General features: G+C 33.6%; 1 protein-coding gene across 1 annotated transcript in view; it reads right to left on the bottom strand.

Moving 5' to 3' along the window:
- The window catches only part of USH2A (usherin), a 795,289-nt gene that overhangs the window by 677,097 nt on the left and 91,008 nt on the right, over positions 1 to 27,184 (bottom strand). Inside the window, exons 5-8 of the mRNA XM_061185303.1 lie at positions 25,934 to 26,228; positions 24,783 to 24,967; positions 24,092 to 24,313; positions 22,873 to 22,966 (exon numbers count right to left, since the gene is read on the bottom strand). Coding sequence (XP_061041286.1) covers positions 22,873 to 22,966; positions 24,092 to 24,313; positions 24,783 to 24,967; positions 25,934 to 26,228 — 796 coding nt within the window. The remainder of the gene's footprint in view (positions 1 to 22,872; positions 22,967 to 24,091; positions 24,314 to 24,782; positions 24,968 to 25,933; positions 26,229 to 27,184) is intronic.

Consider the following 27,184-nt stretch of genomic DNA (forward strand, 5'->3'; position numbering starts at 1 on the left):
CATGTCAGGTAAGGCTGCATTCTAATTATTGATAAAGTATGCACGCTTACATTTTGGCCTATTAAAAAAATCGGTATCATACTTGTCTTGGAATGAAGAAGATTGTTTTCCACAAGATCATTTATAACCCTTTGGGCTGTATAGCTGTCCCTCTTCTCTTCTCTCCCTGCACTCTATTAATACCTTGACCCTGCTCCTATCACTTTGAACTCAAATGATTGGTTTGCTTACATGTATCTTTCAGGAAATGCAACTTACTGATTTTTATACTCCTGTAGTCATCCTCACAGTAGGAGTTTAATAGACAATTGCTAAGGCGCTAACTGAAAATTCACTTCTAATGATATTAATTTCCAAAGTCATTCTTGAAAAAATTTAGAGAGGCGTACAATGGGAACAATTAATGAACAGTAATGTTTATGTAAAGTGTTCACAATTGCATGGTATTTGATGACTTGCAATAAACCACCTAAAAATATAAAATGAAACACATTTTGTAAAAGATATGTAGCATTCAGTAGGGTATTGTCAACTATGGGTCTTTGGCCAAAACAAATTAAAAGTGGGGGAACTGACCTCTTTAAGTTTTCTCTCATCAGCAATAACCATTTGTAAATCAGTTTTATTTTGTAGAGTCAAAAGTTAGAAATTAGGCATAGGCTGAAGTCAGACATCTTAGTTCAATTATCGGTACTGCCACTAACTGAAAAGTAACATGAACTGCATACTTTCTATGTTCTGGGCACTATATTAAACATTTAAAATGAATTATTACATTGAATCCTCTAGGCTTTGTATTATATGGTATCCCACATCTGATTTCTGTTCTTGATTTTGCTAGCCCTGTGTTTTTGTATAATTAATTCTATCTCTTTAAGCCTAATTTTTCTCATCTAACATGGGGGGTAATAATTCCTGCCTCTTAGAGATGTTGTAAAGTCCAAGTACTTAGCAGAGTGTCTGTCACATCATAAGCCCTCAGTAAACATTGTCTACTACTTTATTGTTAGATTAGCAATGGAGGATCAAAGAGGTTAAGTAATGTGAAAACTATCATTGAACAATAAGTCCCTGAGTCTACTTTAACTCTCTCAGATTCCTCATCTCTAAAAGGAAGGCAATGTAACACAACACCTTAACTGTTACTGACTCAAAATAATCTGAGGATAAGTGGCAATATTTTAAAAATGCTCTACAGCAGACAATAACACAACATTGTAAATCAACTATACTCCAATAAAAATTTTAAAAATAAATAAATAAATAAATGTTCAATACAAAGCCTGGCACATACTACGCTTTCAAAATCTGGAAGTTACAAGATGGAGGAGGAGGAATGAGGAGGACGAGCACAGTAAAAATCCAACAGACGGGGGGCTTCCCTGGTGGCGCAGTGGTTGAGAATTTGCCTGCCAATGCAGGGGACACGGGTTCGAGCCCTGGTCTGGGAGGATCCCACATGCCGCGGAGCAACTAGGCCCGTGAGCCACAACTACTGAGCCTGCGCGTCTGGAGCCTGTGCTCCCAACAAGAGAGGCCGCGATAGTGAGAGGCCTGCGCACCGCGATGAAGAGTGGCCCCCGCTTGCCACAACTAGAGAAAGTCCTCACACAGAAACGAAGACCCAACACAGCCATAAATAAATAAATAAACAAATACTTAAAAAAAAAAAAATCCAACAGAGGTGTTGATCTCAAGTTCAAATGACACCAGCAGTATGTAAGACAGTCCCTATGTAATATATTGTCTACAACCATTGATAGGGGATTTTTGTGATCATAAACGTACTGGTCTGATTTAGACGATGTAGCCTACAGAGTGGACCAAGGAGCAATTTATGACCAAAATGCATTTCTTGTTTATCATCTGTAGCTACAACTACTGAGGAGGTCTCATCTACACTTCATTCCTAGTAGCCGTCAGACATCACCAGGATATCATTTCTAGTAGCCCTAAGTGTGGATAAGAAGGATAGATGAATACTCACTCTGACCTCCTGGGTTTGGAGAAGAGAAATGCGCTTATTACATTTTCTTCCCCAGGTCAGTTAGCCATGCAATTAACCTCATTCCCAATGTTTTAAAAACTCTATCCCACTGCAAAACCTTGGCCAAATGCAAAATTTTGCTTCAATGCCTGAAGTCTATTTTTTTTTTTTTTACTTCATTTAAAAGTATTCTTATTGACGTCTGTGCTCTCCCAATGATGGTGTTAATATTATTCAAGTTACGCTTTCTTGCATAACTTGGTGGAAGTGATGATATGCAACCTGTGGTCCTGTCACACTGATTACAGATGCAGTTTGTCTTCAACAAAGCAACTGCCGGCTGTTGGAGTTTGGGATGTTGCCTACATGAATTAGTGGAGTGAATCCAGCAAAAGCATTCCTTTGATATTCTTACGAAAACAACGTTTATGCTTTTAGACTGTGATCTAAAAAGATTCCTTTGAGATTTTATCCTTATTGTCAACTTAGAAGCCATTATCAAAAAGTCTCTTTGTAAATAATACTGGAATAAATACTTTACTGATATTCTAAAGATACAGTCCTCGCTCCTTTAATGTTTAAAAACAAAGAGGAATTTGCCACTAATCTAATGGGTTGGTTTGGGTCTGACCAAGCAGTTGTTAGGTGGCTAGCCTTCTTTTTGTGGACAATAAAAAACCTACAGAAATACTGGTAATATTTTAGCCTTTTCTAGAGAAAGCAAGCATAGCTAGCATTGTTCAACTCTCAAATTTTTTTTGGAAAAAAAAAATTCTAACACTAGGGTGCAAGAGTTTGTAGAAAGGGCCAGTACAGACAATATTTCTAGGACGGGAGTTTGTCCACAGCTTTCAGGACAGCATATGTGTACATTCCACTGGACCCAACAATTCCACTGGGAATTCAGAAAAGTACATTTTTAAAACTATTTGAGAAAGAATTTTTTTATAATGTGGTCTTTATAATAGGAAAGAAAAGGATACAAGATAAATGTCCAAAAGTAAAGAAATGGCTAAAAAATATCATATATCTTCAAAGAAATATAATGCAACCATTCATAAGGACAAATGTAGATAAGTATTTATAATACAATTTGAATTTAAAAACCAAGTGAAAAGTAGTATGTAGAGTATAATCCTATTTTCTAGATAAAGGTAGACTCATCTGTGAATATGAATACAGAGATACAACTTTAAGAAGACAGAGATAGATGACACAGATTTCTTTAGTAGAATATCAATAATAAAAAATCTGAAAGGATGTAAACTATTTGCCAAGATTGTCTAGGGGCAGTAGGGTTACAGATGACTTACTTTTTATAACATTATTTCTTTCCACAGTGTGCATTTATTAGTAATGTATTAAAAATTGTGTGTAAATAAAATGCAACTGCATGGATGATTACAAAAAAATTATACATTATTTGTATCATTTGCATGTAACATTTTGCTAAGAAAAGCTAAGAAAATTAAAATGTTCTTATTTTAAATTACACACAGATCAATAAGATACTACAGAGAAAATGACTCTCTCTTTGAGCATAATGTAGGCTGAAAGAGTACATGAATTACCAGTAAACAGAATATGTTTTTTAAACGATAGAAGATTTTCAAAATGATGACATTAACATATAGAAGCAAGGATTTTGAGAAATGACAGCTTAAATTTCTGTTTTAAAGTTTGATTTAAAACATACACAGCTATGGCACCTTGACACACATTTTGGCCTCTGATCTTAAGGATGAAGCTGTGTTTTTATCATTTTATGTGGTTTACAAAGACAGATAAAAGAGGAGGAATACTCTGTAGTCTATTTTTTTTATTACAACATTTCATAAAACTGTTACATTTTTCATCTTATAATTCTGTTTCTCACAACTCCTTTTCGATAATACAAAGAAAATCGTGACAAAATGGAAGAAATAATAATTAAGGGCATGACGAGTAAGTGTTTGAATTCTCACAATTATTTCTATCTTTTCTGTTAATGACTTTTAAAGTTTCATTTAAAATCTAGAAATAGTTGTATATCTTATATTTTGGTTCTGAACCAAATGTTTTTCTACCTAACGTTCTCCCGATCTCCAGTTGATCACTTGTCACTTTTGATTATGTTTCAGTTTCTTCTGTACCAACTGGATTCCCCCTGATATGTCCCTGGTTGTTCAAATTATAAGGTTAGACAATGGTTATATCAGGGTGAGGACCTTTATCAACTGATTCATTTAATTGCTTTCATTCTGATAGCATCTTAAAGGCTACTAATCAACTCCCCTAAGTTGCAGCCAAATACTTTGACATGTTCAGGTAGACAAATCATAGAATAATCATTGAATATAGAAGACACTGATGACATTTATTTTACTACATTATGTATTAATATTACACAATGACATTTCTCTCTTCTGGACCATTAAACTGGAATAGTGTTCTTTTGTTACTATTACAGACTAGCAAAGACAGTCTTTCAAAGATTATCCACAGGTCCTAAAGCACTTTTATCAACTCTACTCCCATCAGTCTCAATTTTGATCTACTATTGCCAATATTTCAAATCTGATCCAAATTTACAGAAAAAGCACAAACATACATATAGTCCCATTTTCAAACATGTAACTATAGCAGCAACACATTTCTTCAGTCACTTATCCAGCAATCTTAAATGCTCATTATGTGTCTTTGAAGGAAGGAAGAAAATGTCCTCTTAGCCAAAAATACATAAAGGCCATGGGAAGACGGGAGGTGGGTGGGGTCGTCCCACAAGTTACTAACAGAAGAGTGCAACAGACTCAACCATCCAACAGCAATGCCCTTTGAAAGCTCAAGTTCATAATGATGACCATGAGTCATCGAAAACAACTTGTCTTTAACAGTCACAGGTTAAGAAAACGAAGAAGTGAACAATTTGTTTTTGAATGATTTCAAAAAACAGATTAAAACTTCTTTTAATGTTCATTTTAAAAGATCACATCTGGAACATTTACAAAGAGTAGTTAATTCCGCAATTCTGGTAAATAAATGAAATAATCCTTTTTTTAAAGTCTAGTGCATACCATACAGGCTAAAATTTTAGAGGTGCAAAGAAGAACTATGGGTACTGACTTATCTCCTTAAGCATGCATAGAGAAAACAGCATTTTGTCTATACTTTTAAAATCACTGCAATTATCATAGAATATTATAATAGTACTTTACTTCTCTGTTGTCCTTGTTAGATTCTGAGCTTCCTTAAGCAGGAACCAGATTTTATTGATCTAATGAATCCCAGCATAATGCCTGGAACTTTGTAACTGCTCAATAAATGTTTATTGGGTGAGGGAATGAACAAATGAATGTATGAATGAGTGAATAAATCAATGAACGGTTGATGCAACGAAAGCTCATTTCTATCAGTGAATTCATTTCTTTCATTCCTGGCTCTAGCAAAAAAAACAAAAGTGAGACAAAATTATTTCCCTTTCTACCCTCAACAGTGAAATGTCCACAGACGTCTTTATCTAGGCAATGCTTCCCATGTACTAAGAATAGCTAAGGCTTATGGTGTCAGGCCTAAGTGCTTCCTACGTATTTGATGACTAAATCTCTCCAACAACCTATGAAGTAGTAGTTGCTATTACCTCTGTTTAACAACTGAGAAAACTGAGGAATAGGAAAGAAATTGAATAAATTTCTAAAATCATCCAGTAGAATGTCAACTAGTATAAACTAGAATGTAAAAATTTCTAAGGGCAGAAAAGTTTGTTGGTTTTTATTCATTACTATATTTCCAGGGCCTAGAGGAAGCCCTAACACATAGCAGGTATTCAGTTTAGATACACAAATGATAGATACATATGTACATACATACATAGGTAGATAGATAGCCCTTGCTCCTAATCACCATGCTAGACTGTCTCCAGGGATAGAAAATGACCTCTGAGGGAGGGAGGTGTTGAGTGGATTCACTATGGCTAGATGTCCATTCTTACCTCCTTCGGCTCAGGGTCTAAACTGGATGGCAGAGCCCGGGAGACCCAAACTAGGAGTCACCCCACTCCTGGCTGGAAAATTCAGAGGTATGTAGGCATCCCCTGCCTCTATGGGAAGGGAAGGAAGGCAATCTGTTTCAAAGTGAGAGATTATAAACTGCTCACTTTTTAGTCAGTATAGTCCTACTTACTGAGCTAAAAGAGGTTATTTGTTACACTATTCCCAAATGGCCTAAATGAATTAGAGATCTTTGGAAGGTCTGTAAATTGCTCCTTTCTCATCAGTAGAAGCCAGACCAGTAGGTTGGAAATTTTAAGAGCCTTAAATCTCTAATAATAATAATAATTGTCCTCAGGCCCTATTCACAGCTTCCTCTTTCCTTCGAATGTAGTGGTAGTTGTATTTCAAATGATGCAATTTCGTGTAATTTCTTTTGTCTACTAGATAGAGAAATCATCTTTATAAACATAAAAACTTCAGTGTACTCATGTAACTATTTTTTCCAATAGAAGTTTCTCTAGGTATCTCTAACGTTCCAATCATAAAGGTATTGTTACACAAACTTGTTAATTTATCATCACGATAGATTGGGAGGGGTGGGTGTGGAAGCATAGATAAAACTTCCAACTCTGGAGAGAATCTAGACAGAAAATGGCTGAATGCTTTGCACACAATAAGTGATCAATATATGTTTGATAAATGCATGAATGTATGGAGGAATGACCTAATAGACTGCTTACGTTTATAACATGCTGCAGGATGGAACCTTAGTACGTGCGGTATTTAATTACATAGTAACATAAAAGGTTTAAAGGTAAATGCAATATTTTACCTGCAGAATTTTACCTATGGATTACTATGTAATCTTAATTAGCAAATTTAAAACAATTACCATGCTTCACCATTGAGAAGACAGAAATGTTCATGTATTTATCCTTCAATGATATATTCCTTTCTCAGTAATTATCTTTCCCCTAGTTAGAAATTCTCATATAATTAAAGTGCCCACAGGAAAATTGTACTTACCTGCTTTCTAGGTGCTAAAATTAATAGCATCAATTAAATAACTACTAATACTATTCGACAATACTGATCAGACATTGGTGGCAATACAATGATTGTGAATACTTAATATACAAAGCCTGTCTGGCAATTCAACTATTGATATGTGGTGGCTACTTTTAGAAACTTTCTAATTCATGCAATGCCTTGTCTGTACCTCTACAGGCACTGTGCAATGGAGGATTAGAAAATCATCCAATAAAACAAATTTTAATAATGTGTGAAACAAAATCTACACTTGCAAAAGTAGACTGTAGGCAGAATTATTCAGACAACTGATTGAGTTCTACACATCATCTCTGTATAAATATAACTGATAGCCTATGTACTTTTAAGCACAGGGTTCTTTACCATGTGATTTGTGAATACAGACCATCTAACTATGGCTAGTTGTTGAATGAAGCAGAAGCACCTGGATGATGGGCCCCGGAGTTTTATTCATTAATTTTGAATACTGATGGTGTTTGATATTTGATTTTCCCCTTGAGCTTTCTATTCTTTGTTTTTCCCCTCTTTCTTTTTTATTGTGTGACTTGCTCAGTGCACTAAAAATACACATGTGAAGATACAACAGGTTCCCCCTAGAGTCCAGAAGGAGGACTTTAAGATTTGCTCTAGTTTGTGGGTAATGGCCAAGCCAAAGCAATTCCACTGTGTAATATAATAATTTAACCCTGTTTATAGGCCAGAAAATATGGCCTGGAGTAAATAACACATTTGTATAGTATAAACTGCATATTTTGAAAAGAAACTTAATGAAAAAGAAATGGATTATATTAAAAATGTTATTTACATGCAACTGTTCCAAATAATATATGTAATACAAAATATGGATTCATATATTAAGAAGCATAATCCATTATCTCTGTCATTTAGTTTAATGAGTAGACATAAAAATGCATTTGAGTTACTATTTGGAAATAAAGCCAACTTACATTCCAAATTTTATCTACTGCTAGACATGAGTACTAGATTAGTAAATTAAAAATCCTTTTATTAGTATAGCTGCATTTAATTTTTCCTTTTAAGATTTAAAATGTCAACAATATTTATATTATTTGTTAATTACAAATTGTCAGCCTGAATCACTTGTTCGTATTAAAGTCATCTCCATTTATTATAGTAATTAGTGTCTTCCAGGGAATCTTTTTTGAATTTCATAAATGGAAGTCCTTCAATATTTTCAAATACTTGCACCTATAATCAAGATTTTATGGTTGTACTCTAGCATAAGGCTCTACATATAGAAGGCATTTCATAAATATTTGTTAAATGAAGAGAGCAAATGATGAAGCTTCACATTAGAACAATAAGGGTACACAGTAATCATTAATTTTGTAATAGTTATTCCATGCCGAAGAGAGTAGCATCACCTCCACTGTCTTTACCGATAGCAAGAATACTTAACATAGATAATATGTTCCTAATAGATTAATAAATCAAATTATTATATTTTAGGAAAATTATGTTGAGATATTTAAGACATGCAAAATTTATAAAAACAGCAAATAATTGTGTTCCTTATTCACCACCTGACGAAAATAAAATAAAATGCCGTATACATTCCACCCTACCAATAACATCTGAATTTAGTAATATTCATTCACAAGTATTTCTTGATAATTATCCTTTATATTTTTATATTACTTGTAACATAGTATTGTTCTACATGGTTTTAATTTTACATAAATGGTATACTGTATGTATTATTCTAAAACAAGCTTTTTGCACTCCATTGTTTGAGAAGTCTAATGTTGACACAATACCTATATTCATTCATATCCACTGCTGTATTTCTTTAAATATTTGCAAATTGTTTTTCCACAGTGGTGGCACCTTCCCATCAGTGGCATATCAGTGCTCAGTACGTAATTCACATCTTTGTCAGCATCTGAAATTTTCAGATTTTTTCATCTTTACCAACCTCATGGGTATAAACCATTATCTCATAGTTTTGGTTACTTTATCAATAACCAGTAAAGGTTCAGATGTTTTCATATGTATATTGACCATTTAAGTTGCCTCTTCTGGCCTCTTCTGTGAATTACCCATTCATTATTTTGGTAAGTTTTTCAATTAGTTTGTATGATTTAAAAGTTCCCTTGGTTATATGCATTGTGTTGCCAATATCATCTGCTAGTCTGTAGTTTTTCTCTTTTCTTAAAAAGGTAGCTTTTGATGATTAGAAGTTTCTAATTTTAACATAGCCACATTTACCAATTTCTTCCTTTGTTAGTTTGTGCTTCATGTGTCCAAAAGTCCAAGGGAAAAATGTTATTTATCTTCATAATAAGACATCAGTGGCGTATCCCATATTTTCCAAGGGAAAAATGTTATTTATCTTCATAATAAGACAATATTGCGAAGGGCAAGACCCTGCCACTATCTTCCCCAAATTTATTTCCACTATTTTCACTCCTCTAATCATCTTTACGTTAGAATAAGTTTGTCAAGTCACAGAAAAAAAATCTGTTGTAATATTTTGATTAGAATTAAACTGAATTTATATTATGATTGGGGAGAATTGACATCTGTTATATTAAATCTTCCTCAACATAAGCATGGTGTAGTTCTCCAATAATTTAGGTCTTTTAAATATTTTTCAGTAATGTTTCCACCATACACATCATTTGGTAGGTTTTCCTTTGGATATTCCTATTAGTATCTCTTTTCAAATTAAGCTTCCTATCTGTTATTTTGTTATATAAAAGGCAATTGATTTCCATGAATCCATCCTACATCTAGGATTACTGAACTCATTAATATTTAATAATTTGTCGAGTTTTCTAGCATCTTATGACCGAATCATCTTGTCTTCATATACTGGCAGTTCAATTATTACTCTTAAATATTTTTTATTGAATTATAGTTAATTTACAATGTTGTATTAGTTTCAGGTGTATAGCAAAGTGATTCAGTTATATGTATTGATATATGTATATATATATATATACACATACATGTATATATTCTTTTTCAGATTCTTTTCCATTATAGGTTATTACAAGATATTGACTATAGTTCCCTGTGCTATACAGTAGGTCCCTGTTGGTTACGTATTTTACATATAATAGCGTATATATGTTAATCCCAAATTCCTAATTTATCTCCCCTCTACCCGTGCTACCCACTTTGGTAACCATAAATTTGTTTCCTGTCTGTGAGTCTATTTCTGTTTTGTAAATAAGTTCATTTGTATCTTTTTTTTTTTAGATTCCACATATAAGTGATATCATATGATAGTTGTCTTTCTCTGACTTACTTCACTCAACATGATAATCTCCAGGTCCATCCATGTTGCTGCAAGTGGCATTATTTCATTCTTTTTTATGGCTAATATTCCATTGTATATATGTACCACATCTTCTTTATCCATTCATCTGTCAATGAACATTTAGGTTGCTTCCATGTCTTGGCTATTGTAAACAGTGTTGCAATGAACATTGGGGTGCATGTATCTTTTCAAATTAATTTTTCTCTGGATATATGCCCAATAGTAGGATTGCAGGATCATATGGTAACTCTATTTTTGGTTTTTTAAGGAACCTCCATACTGTTCTCCATAGTGGCTATACCAATTTACTTTCCCACCAAGAGTGTAGGAGGGTTCCTTTTTCTCCACACCCTCTCCAGCATGTATTATTTGTAGACTTTTTGATGATGGCCATTCTGAGTGGTGTGAGGTGATACCTCACTGCAGTTTTGATTTGCATTTCTGTAGTAATTAGCCAGGTTGAGCATCTTTTCATGTGCCTGTTGGAATTATTTCTTTCCAATTCTTTAAGTGTTTATTTCTTTTTCTTATCATATTGAACTGGCTATATCCTTCAAAAATATGTTGAATAACAGACAATCTTGTCTTATTGCTGACTTTAAAGGAAACCACCATTATGTGCACTGTTGTTTCTAGAAATTTGTAGATTATTTTTATCAGGTTAAGGAAGTCTGCTTCAATTCAGAGTGTGTTGAAAATATTAATCTAGATGGACGTGATATGTTGTCAACTGCTGTTTTCCAAATCTATTGAAATGAGCATGTTTTTCCTCCCTTCATGAGTTAATGTGGTAAATTACATTAATGAATTTATTAATACTAAATTTCACTTGCATTCCTGGGAGAAACCCAATTTGGCTACTATATTTTATTGTATTTATAAATAGCTAGATTTGGTTTGTTATTATTTTAAAATTTTAGTCTTATATTTACAAGTGAGAATGATCTATAAATTTTCTTTTTTGTACTGTCTTTGATTTTGTTTCCTGGCCTCCTCACTTCTATTGATAGAATTCAAAATAAAGATCTGTGCCCTCAGACAAAAACTTGGCATGCTGTATATTTAACTTATTAATTGCTGTTGAGTCTTCTATCCCCATCACCAATGCTTAAGAGAATGCAAAAACCTCTTCAAGAATAAAAATTGTGCTTTGCTCAGAGATGTAAATCTATTGCTCAGTAGATGAGTACTCAATAAAATTTTATTGGATTAACAAAAGATTCATAATTTTAGTTGGGGGTTATATTCTCTTATTCTATTTTTCTTGATGATTTACATAATGAAGTGATTCAATGCAGTCATTCACTGAAAACTATTTAGTTAATGCCTACAATGTGTTCTGATTACAAATTCTATATAATTTGTTAAGACCATCTTTATTGATTAATGCATGATCACTGTTTATAAATTTTCCACATGATCTTGACAAGAATGTGTATTTTTTCATTGTTGGACACAGGAATCTACTAGTTTAGGCTTCAAATTAGTTCAATCCTCAATTACTAAGGTTTTTCTTATTTATTTGTTCATTTCTGGATTGCCTGTTTGATCAATTACTAATGAGATATTATTAAAGTCACCTATATTGATGGTGGATTTGTCAATGTCTCCTTCCAGTTCTGTCAAATTTTGCTCTGTACTTTTGAATCTATACTATAAGATGCATATAAGTTTAGAATTGTATCTTTTATCATTATGTAATGCACTTCTGTATCCCTAATAAAACTTTTTAAAGTCTATTTTACCTAATATTAATATAGCTTAAGCCAGCTTTCTTACATTTTCAAACTTTGTGTGTTTGTGTTTTAGGTACATATCTCACAGTCTAGAATCAGTGTCATACTAAGGCATATTCAAGCCTGATCCACCAAAATATGTACTCCTATATACGCTTATAAAATATCCTCCCATAGTTGGAACCAAGTGGTCTGAGAGCACACATTGTATGATTTCTTAAGTTTGTTCAGGTGCGTTTTATGGCCCAGAATGTGGTTAATCTAGTGAATGTTCCAAGTGAGCTTGAGAAGAATGCATATTCTGCAATTGTTGGACAAAGTAATCTACAGGTGTTCAATTACATATCCAGTTGACTGAAAGTGTTGTTGAATTCAACTATGCCCTTACAGATTTTCTGCCTACTGGATCTGCCCATTTCTGAGAGAGGGGTGCTGAAGACTCTAACTATGCCAGTGACTTCATCTATTTGTACTTCCTCTTCTATCAGTTTCTGCCTTGTGTACTTTGATGTGCTGTTGTTAGGCACAAGCACATTAAGGATTGTTATGTCTCCTTGTAAACTTGACCCTTTTACCACTATGTAATACCCCATCTAATCACTAATAATTTTCCTTGCTCTTAACTGTGCTCTGTCTGAAATTAATATTTCAGTATTTACTCTAGTGTTCTTTTGATTAGTGTTAATATGATATATCTTTCTCCATTCCTTTACTTTTAATCTATATGTGTCTTTATATTTAATGTGGGTTTCTTGTAGACAACATATAGTTGTGTCATGTTTTTGATGCTCTCTGACAAACTCTTTTAATTGATGTTTAGGTCATTGATGTTTAAAGTAATTACTGACATATCTGGAGTAATGCCTATTGTATCTGTTACTCTTTTCTATTCATTTCCCTCATTCTTTGATTCTATTTTTATCTTCCACTCTTTCTGCCTTTTGTTGTTTTAATTGTGCATTTGATGTGATTCCATTTGCTCTCTTTTCTCAGCATAACAATTATCCCTTTTTTTTTTTACGTTTTAAAAAAGTGGGTGTCCTAGAGTTTGTAATATACATTTCCAACTAATTTACAATAATTTACAACTAATCTAAGTCCACTTTCAAATAACACTACACCACTTCATGGGTAGAATAAGTACTTTAACAAAACAAAGCACCCCTGGATCCTCTCTTCTGTCCCTTGTATCTTTGTTGCCACTTGATTCGCTAATACATAAGCTATAATCATCAAGTATGGAGTTGGCGAAAAAGTTCATTCAGGTTTTCCAGCTTACTGAAAAATCCGAACGAACTTTTTGGCCAAACCAATATATTGTGCAATTATTATTTTGAACAACTTGTTATCTTTTAGATCAATTAAAATAAGAAAAACAAATGTTTTATTTTATCTTCACTTATTTCATCTCTAAGGCACTTCCTTTCTTTATGTAGATCCAAGCTTCTGATCTATATCATTCTCCTTCTCTCTGAAGAACTTCTTTGTTCTCTGAAGAACTCTCTGAAGAATTGCTTGCAAACAAGTCTACTGACAACAAATTCCCTCAATTTTGTTTGAGAAAGTTTTCACTTCTCCTTCACTTTTGAAGGATAATTTAACAGAATTCTAGGTTGGTGGGTTGTGTCTCTCAACACTTGAAATATTTAATTTTCCTTGTGTGCATGGTTTCTGAGATGTCCAAGTAATTCTTATCTTTGTTCCTCTATAGGTTAGGTGTTCGTTTTTTTTTTCTTTCTGGATTCTTTTCAGATTTTTTCTTTATCTTTGATTTCCTGTGGTTTGAATATGATATACCTAGGTGTAAATTTTTAGAATTTATTTTGCTTGGTGTTCTCGGGCTTTTGGGATTAGTGGTTTGGTGTCTGACATTCATTTGGGAAATTCTCAGTCATTATTGCTTCTTCTTTTCCATTTCTTTCTTCTCTTTCTAGTATTTCCATTATGCATATATTATATCTTTTGTAATTGTCCCACAGTTCTTGGATATTCTTCTTTTTTTTAAATCATTTTTCTCTTTGCTATTCAGTTTCGGAAGTTTCTATTGACATATCCTCAAGCTCAGAGATTCTTTCTTCAGCCATGAAGCCAAGTAGACTTCAGCCAGTCTACTAATGAATCCATCAAAGACATCCTTCATTCCTGTTAATAGTGTTTTTGATCTCTAGCATTTTTCTTTTTTTTTTAGAATTTCCATCTTTCTGCTTACATTACCCATCTGTTCTTGTGTATTATATCATTTTCCCATTAGAACCTGTAGCATATTAATTATAGTTGTTTTAACTTCCCAATCTGATATTTCCAACCTTTCTACTATATCTGAATCTGGATCTGAAGTTTGCTCTGTCTCTTTAAACTGTACTTTTTGTCTTTTAGTATGCCTTTTAATTTTTTTTTGAAAACTGCACATTATGTACTGGATTAAAGGAACTCCATAAAAATAGGCCTTTAGTGATGTGGTCTAAGGTGTGGGGTGTGGGGAAGTGTTCGATAGCCCTATAACTAGGTCTCAGGCTTTTAATGAGTGTGCAACAGTCCCTCAGTCTGACCCCTTACACACAGCAGGATGACTACAGAGGGCTGGAGTCGAATATTTTCCTTTCCCTTAATTGTATTTTAATGTCCATTTTAGGAGTATCTTGCTATTTTATACACTCCACCATCTGTAATGCTATTATTAAGAGTTTACATTTATTATTAAATATATCATTATTAAACAATATTATTTAATACAGCTTATATATATTTACTGGTTCACTTGCTTATAATTCCTTCTTGCATATCAGGCCTTTTTTTCTGAAATCATTATATTTCTTTATGAAGTATAGCCTTTAAAAATTCTTTTAGTGAATCTACTGGTGGTAAAGTTGACAAATTTTGGTTAGACAAAAACGTATTTTTTCTCCCTTGTTGTTAATTGATAGTTTAGCTACAAATACAATTCTAGGTTTGTTGGTTACTTTCTCTTTGCAATTCAGAGGTATTGTACTATTCCACTGTCTTCTGGATTCTACTGTGGATTGAGATATCCAATGTCACAGTTTCTTATAAATTCAGATCTATAAATAATTTATCTTTTTCTCTGGTTACTTTTTAGTATCTACTCTTGGTCTTTGATGATCATCAGATTCATTATATCTTACCTATGTATTTTTTTCATAGTCTACTTAGAATTCAGAAGAATCATGCCATTCCTTAGCTTTGGACAATTATTTACCCTTATCCCCTTAAATATCATATTTCTTCATTTGTATATGTTCATCATCTCTATTTACTTCTTCTATAAAGCTGTCACCAATCTATCCCCTTGATCCTAACCTCTTTTTCACGTTTTAAACTTGCATTTTAAAGACATTTATGTATATACCTATCTCAGGGAAACAAGTATAAGTGTTTTTCAAAGATTAATAATATCATCCACGTGTCACATAGGAAATGAAATTCTTGACCTTGACTCACTAAATGTACATCTAATGGAGATTCTATAATACAAACTGCCAGAATGCTAGTTACATGAAAATGAATTAATTCATTAGTGTTACAAAACTATCGTATAAAATGAAATACATTTAGAGTAAAAAATTTCTGTGAGCAAACAGAAAACATAAGTAGTCATAAAGCTCGATGTGTAATAAAAATATGACACAAGTTAGTCATGATGACTCATACTTCTGGACTTCAGTGCTCTAAAGGAATACACTCTCTCAAATAACAGGAAATATTCATTTACATAAAAAGCAATGTAGAGTGTAACGCTGGCACCACTCAAATTATTGAATGGTAGGAAAGTTTATTATATAAAATGCTTTAAGCTGGCTCTGCTATTTATAATACTAACAAAAATGCATACTGATGGTTTGATTTTAGTTAAAATTCATAAAATCCATGATTAATGTTATAAAAGGGTCACAAATCAGAGCCACAGAATAAGGGAAGTATTCATGGTTCCTAATAAATTGCTCTGTGAATGCTTGACCACCCCTGCAGACAATGATGTCACACGATGATGAAAGACTAGTTAAGTAGCCAACAAAGTGCCAGTGTTTGGCAGAGGCAGTGGTCAGCGCATCATTCTTGGCCCAGAGCCCTTGAAAGGTGCATGCAGCTATTAAAATGAAAAATTCTAAGGATGCAAGTTTCAACGGATAACACTTTTCTTAAAGCTAGATTCTATCAATACTTGAACTCTTAGAACAGGTAAAGAAAGTACCAGACAGGAGGAGAAAAGAAGTAAGACCTATATTGTAGCTATACCACCATGTTAGTTGACATAGACTAGTTAGTTCCATACACAAGCTTCCAATTTCTAGGTTGTATTCTGCCCCTATGATCTTAACACATATTTTTTGATAGTTACAATGGACTTCCTGAGCAGGTGGACAAGGTACTTTATTACAATAAAGCTAATAATACGACTAGTTAGGAAATGATCTATAAAGTACAAAGGAGTTGTGGGGATGGGATGTAGAAGCTGTCAACGACAAATTGGCACTTGCCATGGGCACTGGCCATCTACCTCCACAAGGATTAAATTACGTGCTGCTGCAGCTGCTGACTTTCAACACCCCCCTGAAAGGAGTTCAGGTGGAGAGCAGCAATGAGGCCCTCTGTGCTCTGGGAAAAACGGGTAGAACAGGTCTTCAGATAGATATTTTCAGGAGCCAATTTTATGAGCCCAATTCTTGTATCTCCTCATATCTAGAAAAGCACTAAAATCCTTCACGGTGATGTCTGCTCCTCATGACTAGCAGAGACCTTCTGTAAAAAAATATGTGCTTGACTGCATGTAGTCTCACTTTAGCAAAATCGCATATATACTGACCTTCCCCCCTACCTCTTTGGAGCAGTTTCTCAGAGCTACCTGAAATGCTGTCTCCCGGGCTGCAGTCCTCATTTTGCCCCAAATAAAACTTAACTCACAACTCTCATGTTGTGCATTTTTTAAGTTGACAAAGCCTATGTACCAAAATAACACATATTGAATAACTCCATGATATGAAATTTTAGAACAGGCAAAATTAATCTACAGTGACATTGAACAGATTGGTGGTTTCTTGGGATTGAGGTTTGGGGGGAGACATTGACTACGAAGGAGCACAAAAGAGTGGGGAGAGGAAAACATTCTATATCTTGATCATGGTGGTTATTACACGAGGGGATACATTTGCCAAAACTCATCAAACTATACATTTTTAAATGGGTACATTCTATTGTACGCAAATTATACTTCAAGAATGCTGATTTAAAAAGAAAAAACAGTAGTTCTGCAAGATGTTCCCATGAGTCATATTTGGTAAAGGGGACAAGAAGTCTCTTTGTATTATTTCTTACACTAGTATATGAATTTACAATTATCTCAAAAAATTATTTAAGCTAAAAATACATATAAGTGAAAATAATTGTCCAAATAAAATAAAATTACTCATTTTAAAACAGTATCAACAATCATATGATCCGTGCAAGTTCAATGCCATGTAATCCTGAAATCTACTTTAAAACATTCAACTCTGCTCAAAAGTTTTTGAATAGTATCCAGTCTGTTGGGATTTGTTTTTCCATAGATTAACCCTAAAATGGACCAGTAAATTAATTACTCACTGCTTCAGTCATTTGGAGGGAAGAAATGTGACAGTATGCAAAAATTATTCTCTATTAATGAAACATGCCATTCTTATTTATTGCATACATAATACATTAAAGTCAAAGCATTAAAATTGCCAATACCATACCAAAATATGTCAGAGTTCCCAGTCCAACAGCACTGAGGAGAGTCAGTGAGCCTCCCGAAGATAAATGCTTTAGGTTTCACAAAACGTTTAAGAAAAAGTAAGTGTGGCTTTAAGTTCATCTTAGAATCAGTGGTGTTTTTGGTAACAGATTTTCTTGAGTTGTTTTTGGTTATTTGTTAGTTTTATAATTTTATGAATGGACAAAATAAATAGGAGCTATGAAATAGACTGCCAATCCAGCTATACCCAGAATAATTAATCATGTATTCTGGCTACTCGTGGAAGTCTCAATATTAATGAGTTTTTGTTTTTCAGGGTTCAGAAGCGTAAAAGTGTCTGATGACAGGTAGTTAACATGAATGAGGTCACCAAGATATAAAGCTAAGGACAGTAGTAAATTTAGCAGCAACTGAAGAGTGATAATGCTCTGAAGATGGTAATTGCTACCCTGAGTTAGCCAACTGTTGCCATGGGGAACGTGGGCACAGTATTGGACTACTTTCTAATTAAGAGAACTCAGAGATGTAAGCAAAAAAAAGAAAGAAAGAAAAGTGAAAACTTTTGTTTGAAATTAAAAAAGAAAACTATTTAAACACTGTTCCCACCTGAGGACCACCAGTTCCTAACATCAACTTTATAAACAACTAAAGAATGTTTCATACAGAAAATTCTCTAGAATGGCTACATATATGAACTTGCTTCTGAATTCACCATTCCATTCCTTTCCCCCGACTTCATTCATTTTCACTTCCACTAAAAACACTTTCTCATAGGACTGACAATTGCCCAGAACGGGCATATTCTCAAGTCTTACGTTTTCATCTGTTTACCAAATGGCTGTAATATAATTCACAAGAGCCCTGTTTATTGAGTAATATTATTAATGGCTAGCATAATACTGTGAAATTGAAGACATTCTTTTTGGATTATGTCCAGATCTTTAAAAAGAACATTGGTTCCAATAGGATATGAATGGCTTATACCAAAACTTATTATTTTAAAAAGTGGAACAATGTGAAAAGCATTTGAATAAATATATTTTCAAATTATTTTAAGACAACTTTTTCAGATACCTAAGTCCCACATGTATTAAAATATCTAGAATGATAACAAAAGAGAAGCTCATGCTATGAATGCTTTATAAAATCATTTTTTATTTTCAGCACACCGTTGAAAATATCATAAGACTGAGAAATCATTCAGCTTAACAGTCTATTTATTTTTTTCCCTTCAGCTGCATTTGCCAAACTTTGGTAAGTGAATGATACTTGTTGCTTTTTTATTTATGGCTACATTCATGAATTATCAAAATATGACAGGAGGAAAATAACAGAAAAGTCAACTTTGAAACTTTTGTTTTCAAAAGGCACTTAGTGTCGAAACAAGAAGCATTAAAACATATTCTCAACCTAAATTATAGTTAATTATTTCACTAGTTCATAATCCAACAGTCACCACCTGAGATCAAGTCTGAAAATCCCAACTTGACTTCTGAAACCAATCATAAGCCATGATTCATTTAATGGCTCTATTTTTAAGGGGAAGCATGAAATCACGCAAGAATCATAAAATATCAATCACTTAACTGTGAGCAGTTAAAGAGAGAGAAAAGGGAAAAAATGGGATGAGGCATGAAGAGGAAGAGGGGTGGGGGTGAGGGCGGAGGAGAGGAACTAACTAGTCAAAATAAAGCAAGAGAAGCTCAGAAAACAACATATCAAATGAATGTATTAGCCAGTCCTCAGTTTGCATTTACTAGACAGATTCAGATCAAAGTGCCCTATTCAATTCATCCCAGAGCATTTGTTAATTAGGTCATTCGTAGGTTTGGAGAGGAAGGGTGAGGTTAATGAAAGAAATCACTGACTGCCAGGAAAGAAGTGTCTATCTTAAAGGATTAAAAGGAGAAGACACTAAGAAAAACCGAATAAATGTCACTTTAAAATCAAGAACAAATCAAAATCCCCAAAATTTAAACACACAATTATGGCTGAATAAAGAGTGAGTCAATCAAGTTAATCCAATTAATTTCCTTTCTGCGACAATATGATAAGCCGTACAATGAAACATTAAAATCAATGCTTTTTCAAAAGATTTGTTTTCATGATATACTAATCAAATCAAACTCAAAGCCTCCAGTGTTAGATATCCAAAAAATGTAGAAGATTCCTTCTTTCAGAGGGATTATCAACTAATGGGGAAGATTAAATGCATAAATAAAAAGATCAGCAGTATAAAGCAATGATCTGGAGAAAAAGTTCAAAGGGGCCTCTGAATTAGAACATGAAAGTTTTGGTTTGAGCACATAGAAAGAAAGGTGGCTGTAACCAAATCAAAGACCATGAGTTGAAACTGAAGATCAGTACTACATCCTAAATGTGCCAGAGGAAGCCTGCATTTTAGACAATATTCTTGCCATTGATCTATATGCACTAATGTTGTAGTCAAAACCAACTAGATTAGGTTAAGAATCTCAGAAGACAGAAATGGAATTTGCCAAATCCTTTACAGATGGTTTTTAAAGAACAAGATATTCCATGAAATTCTAAAACAAACCACACAGAGAAGCGAAGTGACTAACTAAACACAAGTCAGGGAAAGATCTAGAAGGCAGGGAAGCTCAAAAGTCATACAGGAGTCAAGAGACAGTGCTATTATTTTAAAAGCTAAAATACACTAACATATAATCCCATATTTATGTAACAAAAGATACAGATACAACCATTCCATACTCTTGTCAATGCAGAATTGCTTTTTAGAATGACAACTACATAATGTAACTCATTGTATTTACAACTTTAATTTAATATACATATGGCCAAATTATCCTCCAAAATTTTTGTACCAATTGGTAGTTCTGTCAATGATATATTAAAAGTTCACATTCTCACAAATCTAAATGTTACCAGTTTTGAAACTTTTTGCTAATTTGATAGGTTAAAAACAATATTTTATTATAATTTGCAGTTTTCTAATTAAAACTGAGGTTGGGTAACCTTTCATGTGTTTGTTGAAAATTGTCAGTTCTTCTTTGTAAACTACTTGTTAACATATTTGCTCATTATTATTATTTATTATTTTTCTAATTATTCTTAAAGTGTTCTTTGTGTATTAGGGTTTGTGACATAATGAAATATATTATATTTTTGGGCTCTGGCACACAGCTCCTAAAACTCTTGTAACTTCCTAACTGATAAGAATGATACGGACATATTTTGTTATAATATTTGGTTTCTGTCCCCAGTTCCTAAAATAGCTCCAGAACAAAAAGGTAAAAGAGCATCTTTTTTTATTCGTAACAAGTCCCTTTCAACCCCACCTGAGTTTATTTTAATGAGGTGATTTTTGGAAACACCCTAAGGACAGGGGCTGGTTGCCAGGGTTAGAGGGTTGGAACTTTCAGCCCCATCTCTGGATCTCCAGGGAGGGAGAGGGGCTAGAGGTCAAGTTCAATCACCAATGGCCAATGATTTAATCAATCATGCATAATGAACCTTCCATAAGAACTCTGGCTGAAGAGGTTCAGAGAGCCCACAGACTGATAAACACATTGAGGTGCTGGGAGGGTGGCATGGTCAGAGAGGACACGGAAGCTCTGTGCCCCTTCCTCCTTACCTTCCCTATGCATCCCTTCCATCTGGGCTGTTCTTGAGTTGCATCCTTTTATAATAAATGGTCATCTAATAAGTCAACTATTTACTTGAGTTTTGTGAGCCATTCTAGTAAATTATCAAACCAAAAAGGGGGTTGGGGAACTCCCAATTTGCAGCTAAGTCAGACCGAAGTTGTAGTTAACCTGGGGACCCACTACTTGCAGCTGGCATCTAAAGTAAGAGCTCTCTTGTGGGACTGACCTCTAAACCCATGGGGTCTGTGATAATTCCAGTTAGTGTCAGAATTGAATTCAATTGTAGGACACCCAGTTGGTGTCCACAGAGAAGTGAATTGCTTTGTGTAGAAAAACCCCATGCATCTGGTGTCAGAAGTGTAAGCAGTAGTTGTAGAAAAACAGTGTGTTTTGCCTTTTTAGAGGGCTCTCAAATCTTTATCTGTTAATATGATGAAAATATTTTCTATCAGCCCCATCACTTATCATTACACTATAGTTATTTTAGTCCTTACACTATCAAGAATTTTAAATATTTATATGACAAAATATGTCAATATTTTTTCATGACTCCTGATATGCTGCTTTGTTTTTTTGTGTATTTCATATGCTACACTTATATAGACCCCCCACTTGAGATTTAGAAATACTGTTCTAATCGTTATTTTAATAAATTTACAGTTATTTTTACACTTAATTCTTTAAGCGCCTAGATTTTTGTACATGCCATGAGGTAGGCCTCGAACTTTATTTTCTTACAAATTGGCAGCCAATTGCTTCAAACACCATTTACTGAAGACTCCATACTCTTAACTTTTATTTTTGGTATGATTGTTACTGCTGCTGTAACCCTGGTTCATATGAGCTATTACTGATGTTTATGCTGAATATTTCTAACAAATCTCTCTCAAATTTTTTTCATTTACCTCTTATTCCTAAAGATGTAGCTAAATTTCCACTTCAACTATGAAACTTACCCTGCTGATCATAGACAAGCTAAAATAATGTAATTTCTAAGTAATTTTACTGTAGATTTTCAAATTAACTACTTAAAATTCCTGATATCAGTAATGAATTAAACTTGACTGATGCAAGTACATAAAGATCTCTCTATATACCTTTGCACAAATTTACCCTTTAGGTGTTGTAATGTGACCCTTTTTTTTTTAGTGCCATCTATTCAGATACCTTAAAAATTGTTTCATAAAATATGATAAACATGATAATGCTGATAAAACAAAGATGAAAAAAGAAAGGAAAAAGAAAATCTCTGGGTTTAGTATTGGTTGTTACTTCTCCCTTAGAGTATTTTTAAATGAAATTTTCAAATTTATTGATGGCTTTAATTTTTCTCTATGAAAATGTTTTCTGAAATAATTAACATTTTAGGTTCATATCAATTTACTTTTATTCATACCCAGAAATTAGACCAAATCAAGTTTAAGAAATTTATATTCCACATCCCACCCCCTCTTTTTTGAGATTTCCATGCATAAACAGAGAACTCACATGAAGTCCTTCAGTGAAACTTTCCCGAGAGCAGAGGCATCTATAGGGCTGGCTTCTCGTGTCACAGTTATCAGCATGACCACAGCACTGACACCTGTGAACATGAGCGTCAGATAACTCCTTAGAAACACCAGTTCAATCATGAATATATTTAAAGACCTACATATATATATATATATATCCACTATGTGAATTCAACAAGGGAGACAAATGTGTTAATCAACACAAAAATTAGTTTCTCTTTAATCATGTATATATTCATAACAGTTTTAAATTAACTTAAGTACAGGAAGGATCGTCATTAATATCCAAACCACACTGACCATGAAGGTAATTTTCAAGCCCATCTTGGGTTGTTTACACCTATATTAACCATGTGACAAACCTGCCAAGAAAAGGCATTTATTGAAACTATTGAAAACACAGTTAAGACTAGACAGTTCAGAATAAACTGGAAAATAAAGTTAACAAATTTCAATTTTTTCCCCAAAATTAGATGGTGAAAATTTAATAGTATTATTTTTTCATTGTGCTATGACTTAACAAATAACACTTACATGTTGATATTCTGATCTGTTTTGAAAGATGTTCTTTATTCACAAGATATATCATTCTTCTAGCACAAACCAATTTTAAATATTGTCTATATATGCACAATTTCCATACTAGGGAGTATGCTGCCTCCTAGTTCTCCAGCTATTCATTTGTTTAAATTTGTTCTCAATTAGATCAGATAAATTACTTAGAGTATATGAGATTTTTCCTTTAAAGGAAAACAGATATTCCTCATAAAACTGTGAATTGTGGACTCAGGGAGACCAAGTCCAGCACTTATAAACTAGCTGGTACTATAGTTGTAACTCTAAATCTAGCTCCTGCTCTTTGATTTCAAGAATACTTGAAAATTATATTCCAGAACAAACGAAGCAAAATATTTGGTAAATATTTTCTAAGTTGGATTCATAGTATCATAACTTCTAAACCAAACAGCTTTTGAAAATTGATTTTATAACAATGTGATATTATGTATAGCAAAGACTCGCATACAAATCTCCCCACAAAATCTTAAGAGTAGGAAACCAATTCAATACATGAAGATTAGAATCTGGCTTGCTCTAAAATGTTAGTTAATATATTTTAAAATAAGTATGACAAAAGTCTAATTAGAAACAATATTCATAATGAAAAGCACACTCGAAACCTTGGTCATGAACACTACCTTCCAGTGATGGTGATTTCATTGACCCCGTAGTATCTGTGTCTGGGGCTGACAGAAGTCTCAGTGGTATGATACTGTCCATGGAAATGAAGTCGTACTTGTGTGGCCTTTACAAACTCTTGAAGAGATGGGGTATTATAGAAATTATTGTATCCAGGACGATGATTTGGTCCAGGTGTTAGGATGCTAAAGGTGACATTACCACGGGAATATGGAGTAAAACTGTTGATGAAATTTGAAATCATAAGATATTCATATTTTTGACAAAACAAAAATCACAACACAATATTAATAATAGCTTAAATTCTTCATGCTGGGAGAACAAACATATTCCATATATTTCATATACAAACAATACAAGAGCATTACAGAAAAATATAGTAAAACATTTCCTTGAGGACATAATAAAAATCCTATTAATATAGATAACTTGGTAGACAATCTGAAAGTCAATTTTAAAGCACAAGTGAGACTGTAAGCAAGAGATACTCTAAAGTTTTACAAGAATTTTAAACATTGTTTAAAACTCAATTTAGGGAGGAGTCCTAGAAAAACCTGCCCTAAGAAAGTTGGTGGTAGAAGGAAGTCTCTACCAACCTGGTTAGCTTACATGTAGGTTACTACTGCTCATTAGTCTCTTAAAATTAACTCCTAAATACATTCAAAGACAATCATTTAAAAATATTCATACTTGGGAAGCTGAAGACAGTTGACAGAATCAGAATTTTCCAATTCTCCATTGTTTTTCATTCCGAAAGTGCTGCAATTTCTAGCAAAATACTGCCAATCTTCCCAGTCTAGGCTGTTGTCTTTCTTCCTTTGAATCCTTATTGCTGTTGGTTGTGGACTAGAGAACTGAATGATGATGTAAAACACCTGAAAATGGATGTTAATTATTGTCACTGAAGTTTTAAGTTTGACCCATCAGTATAAACCATGGAATGGTTAGATTCAAATATAATAGCTTACTTCCTTATAATGATAATTACCAAATATTTATTAGATATCCAGAAATTTCATAGCCATATAGTAAAGGCCACACATTCTATAATTACATATATGTCCCTCTTCTCAAGAATTTTATAAATTAAGGTGGAAATTAATATTGTTTGTTATAAAGATGAAAAAAGAACATTACTTATATGAAATAACTGTTATATATTTCTTCTTAAGTAGTAATTTAAAATAAGGACTCAGTTTTTATTAATTTGTGCTACTTAATATTGAAAAGATGTTTCAATATTTCATATAATTTTGACACAAATCTCTAATTTTTCTCTAAAAAATTAGGTCCTACATACCTTCTTTGAAATATTTTTATTTCATACATTATAATACACTACTTTAGTAAGGTAATGGTCAATTGCCTAATTCAGTTTTCACTTTATAGTTGAATTGTGTCCCCAAATAGATGTGTTCAAGTACTAACTCTTGGTACTTGTGAATGTAACCTTATTTGAAAATAGGGTCTTTGCAGATGTAATTAAGTTAAGGGTCTCAAGGGGAGATAATACTGGATGTAGGATGGTCCTCATGAGGGATGAAAGAGAAAGAATTGACATACACCCAGAAACAAGGAAGAAGGCCATGAAAAAAGAAAGTAGAGATTGGAGTTACACTGCCATGAACCAAGTAATGCCAGGAGCCACCAGAACCTGGAAAAGGCAAAGAAGGATTCTTCCCTAGGGTCTTTAGAGGGAGCATGGCCCTGTCAACACCTTGATTTCATACTACTGATATTCAGAACTATAAGAAATTTCTATTGTGTAAAGCCATTCACTCTGTGGTCATTTGTTGAAGCCACTGCAGGAAACTAACACACATCCCACTGTTTCAAATTACCTGATACTGTCCATTTTCCAAATCTATTGAAATAGTCACTCCTTGATTAAGCTGGGTCATGTTTGTAAACACATGGGAAAGCCACAAAGTACCAATATTGTTATCATTGACAAAAGAAAGAGGATGGGCTTCAGGATTCAGCCGTAACACCCTATTATTGGTTGTGTCTTCTGCATCATTAGGAACACAGTACCGCTGTTCCAAACGAGGAACCCGAGGGTGGCTGCCAGGGCAACGGCAATGTGACTGGGTATGCAATCTGGGCAGATCTCCAGAGAAAACTTCCTGAATCTCTCTGTGGGAGTCAAGAAGCAGACGGTAAGGACCAATAGCTCAACAGTGACAGATATTCTAAGAGGTGTTACCAATGACTATCACTATTTTGTTTTGATTTGCAGCCATTTAGCTTTAATAATTTTCTAAACAGAACATAAAATCAAAGTCATTCCTGGCCAAATAAACATACTCATTCTCAGAAAATGGATGTCAAAAACATCAGTACATTTTTTTAAATGAAGTATAGGTGATTTACAATGTTGTGTTAATTTCTGCTGTACAGCAAAGTGATTCAGTTATACATACATTCTTTTTTATATTCTTTTCCATTATGGTTTATCACAGGATATTGAATATAGTTCCCTGTGCTATATAGCAGGACCTTGTTGTTTATACATTCTAAATATACTAGTTTGCATCTGCTAATCCAAAACTCCCACTCCATCCCTCCCCCACCCCGCTTGGCAACCACAAGTCTATTCTTTGTGTAAAAACAGTACTTTCTTAAGTGTTAACTTTGTACATCAAGAAGCATGAACAAGTTCTTGACTGATTATCAAGATATTTATTAAGATATAGTATTTTACTGGGCCTATTTGTAATAAAAAGAAAGGCAACATTAACTTAGGTTGTTAAGCTGACTTACCACTGAGAGTGAACAATAATGTACTGAAAATAATGAGAGTTATAGATAGGGTCTCTCACTTATCCATGGGAAACAAGTAAGAAAATAAGTATCATTTTATCTGCTGCTGTTTTAGGCAAAGGGACTGAGGCCAAGACCATTTGTCAATGGTTTCCTGTGACTCATCAGTACAGATTCTGGCACCCTAAGATGCTTCAATGGCTTCAGATCATATGGCCGCTGCCAACAGTCAAAGAAGAACGCCAGTTTCAGGCAGATATATTTAATTTTTCCATTAAGGGCAATATACTGATCTAGAGCAGAATCAGTCATTCTATTTATAGGCATTC

The sequence above is a fragment of the Eubalaena glacialis genome, chromosome 3, assembly GCF_028564815.1.
Source record: "Eubalaena glacialis isolate mEubGla1 chromosome 3, mEubGla1.1.hap2.+ XY, whole genome shotgun sequence".
NCBI lineage: Eukaryota > Metazoa > Chordata > Mammalia > Artiodactyla > Balaenidae > Eubalaena > Eubalaena glacialis.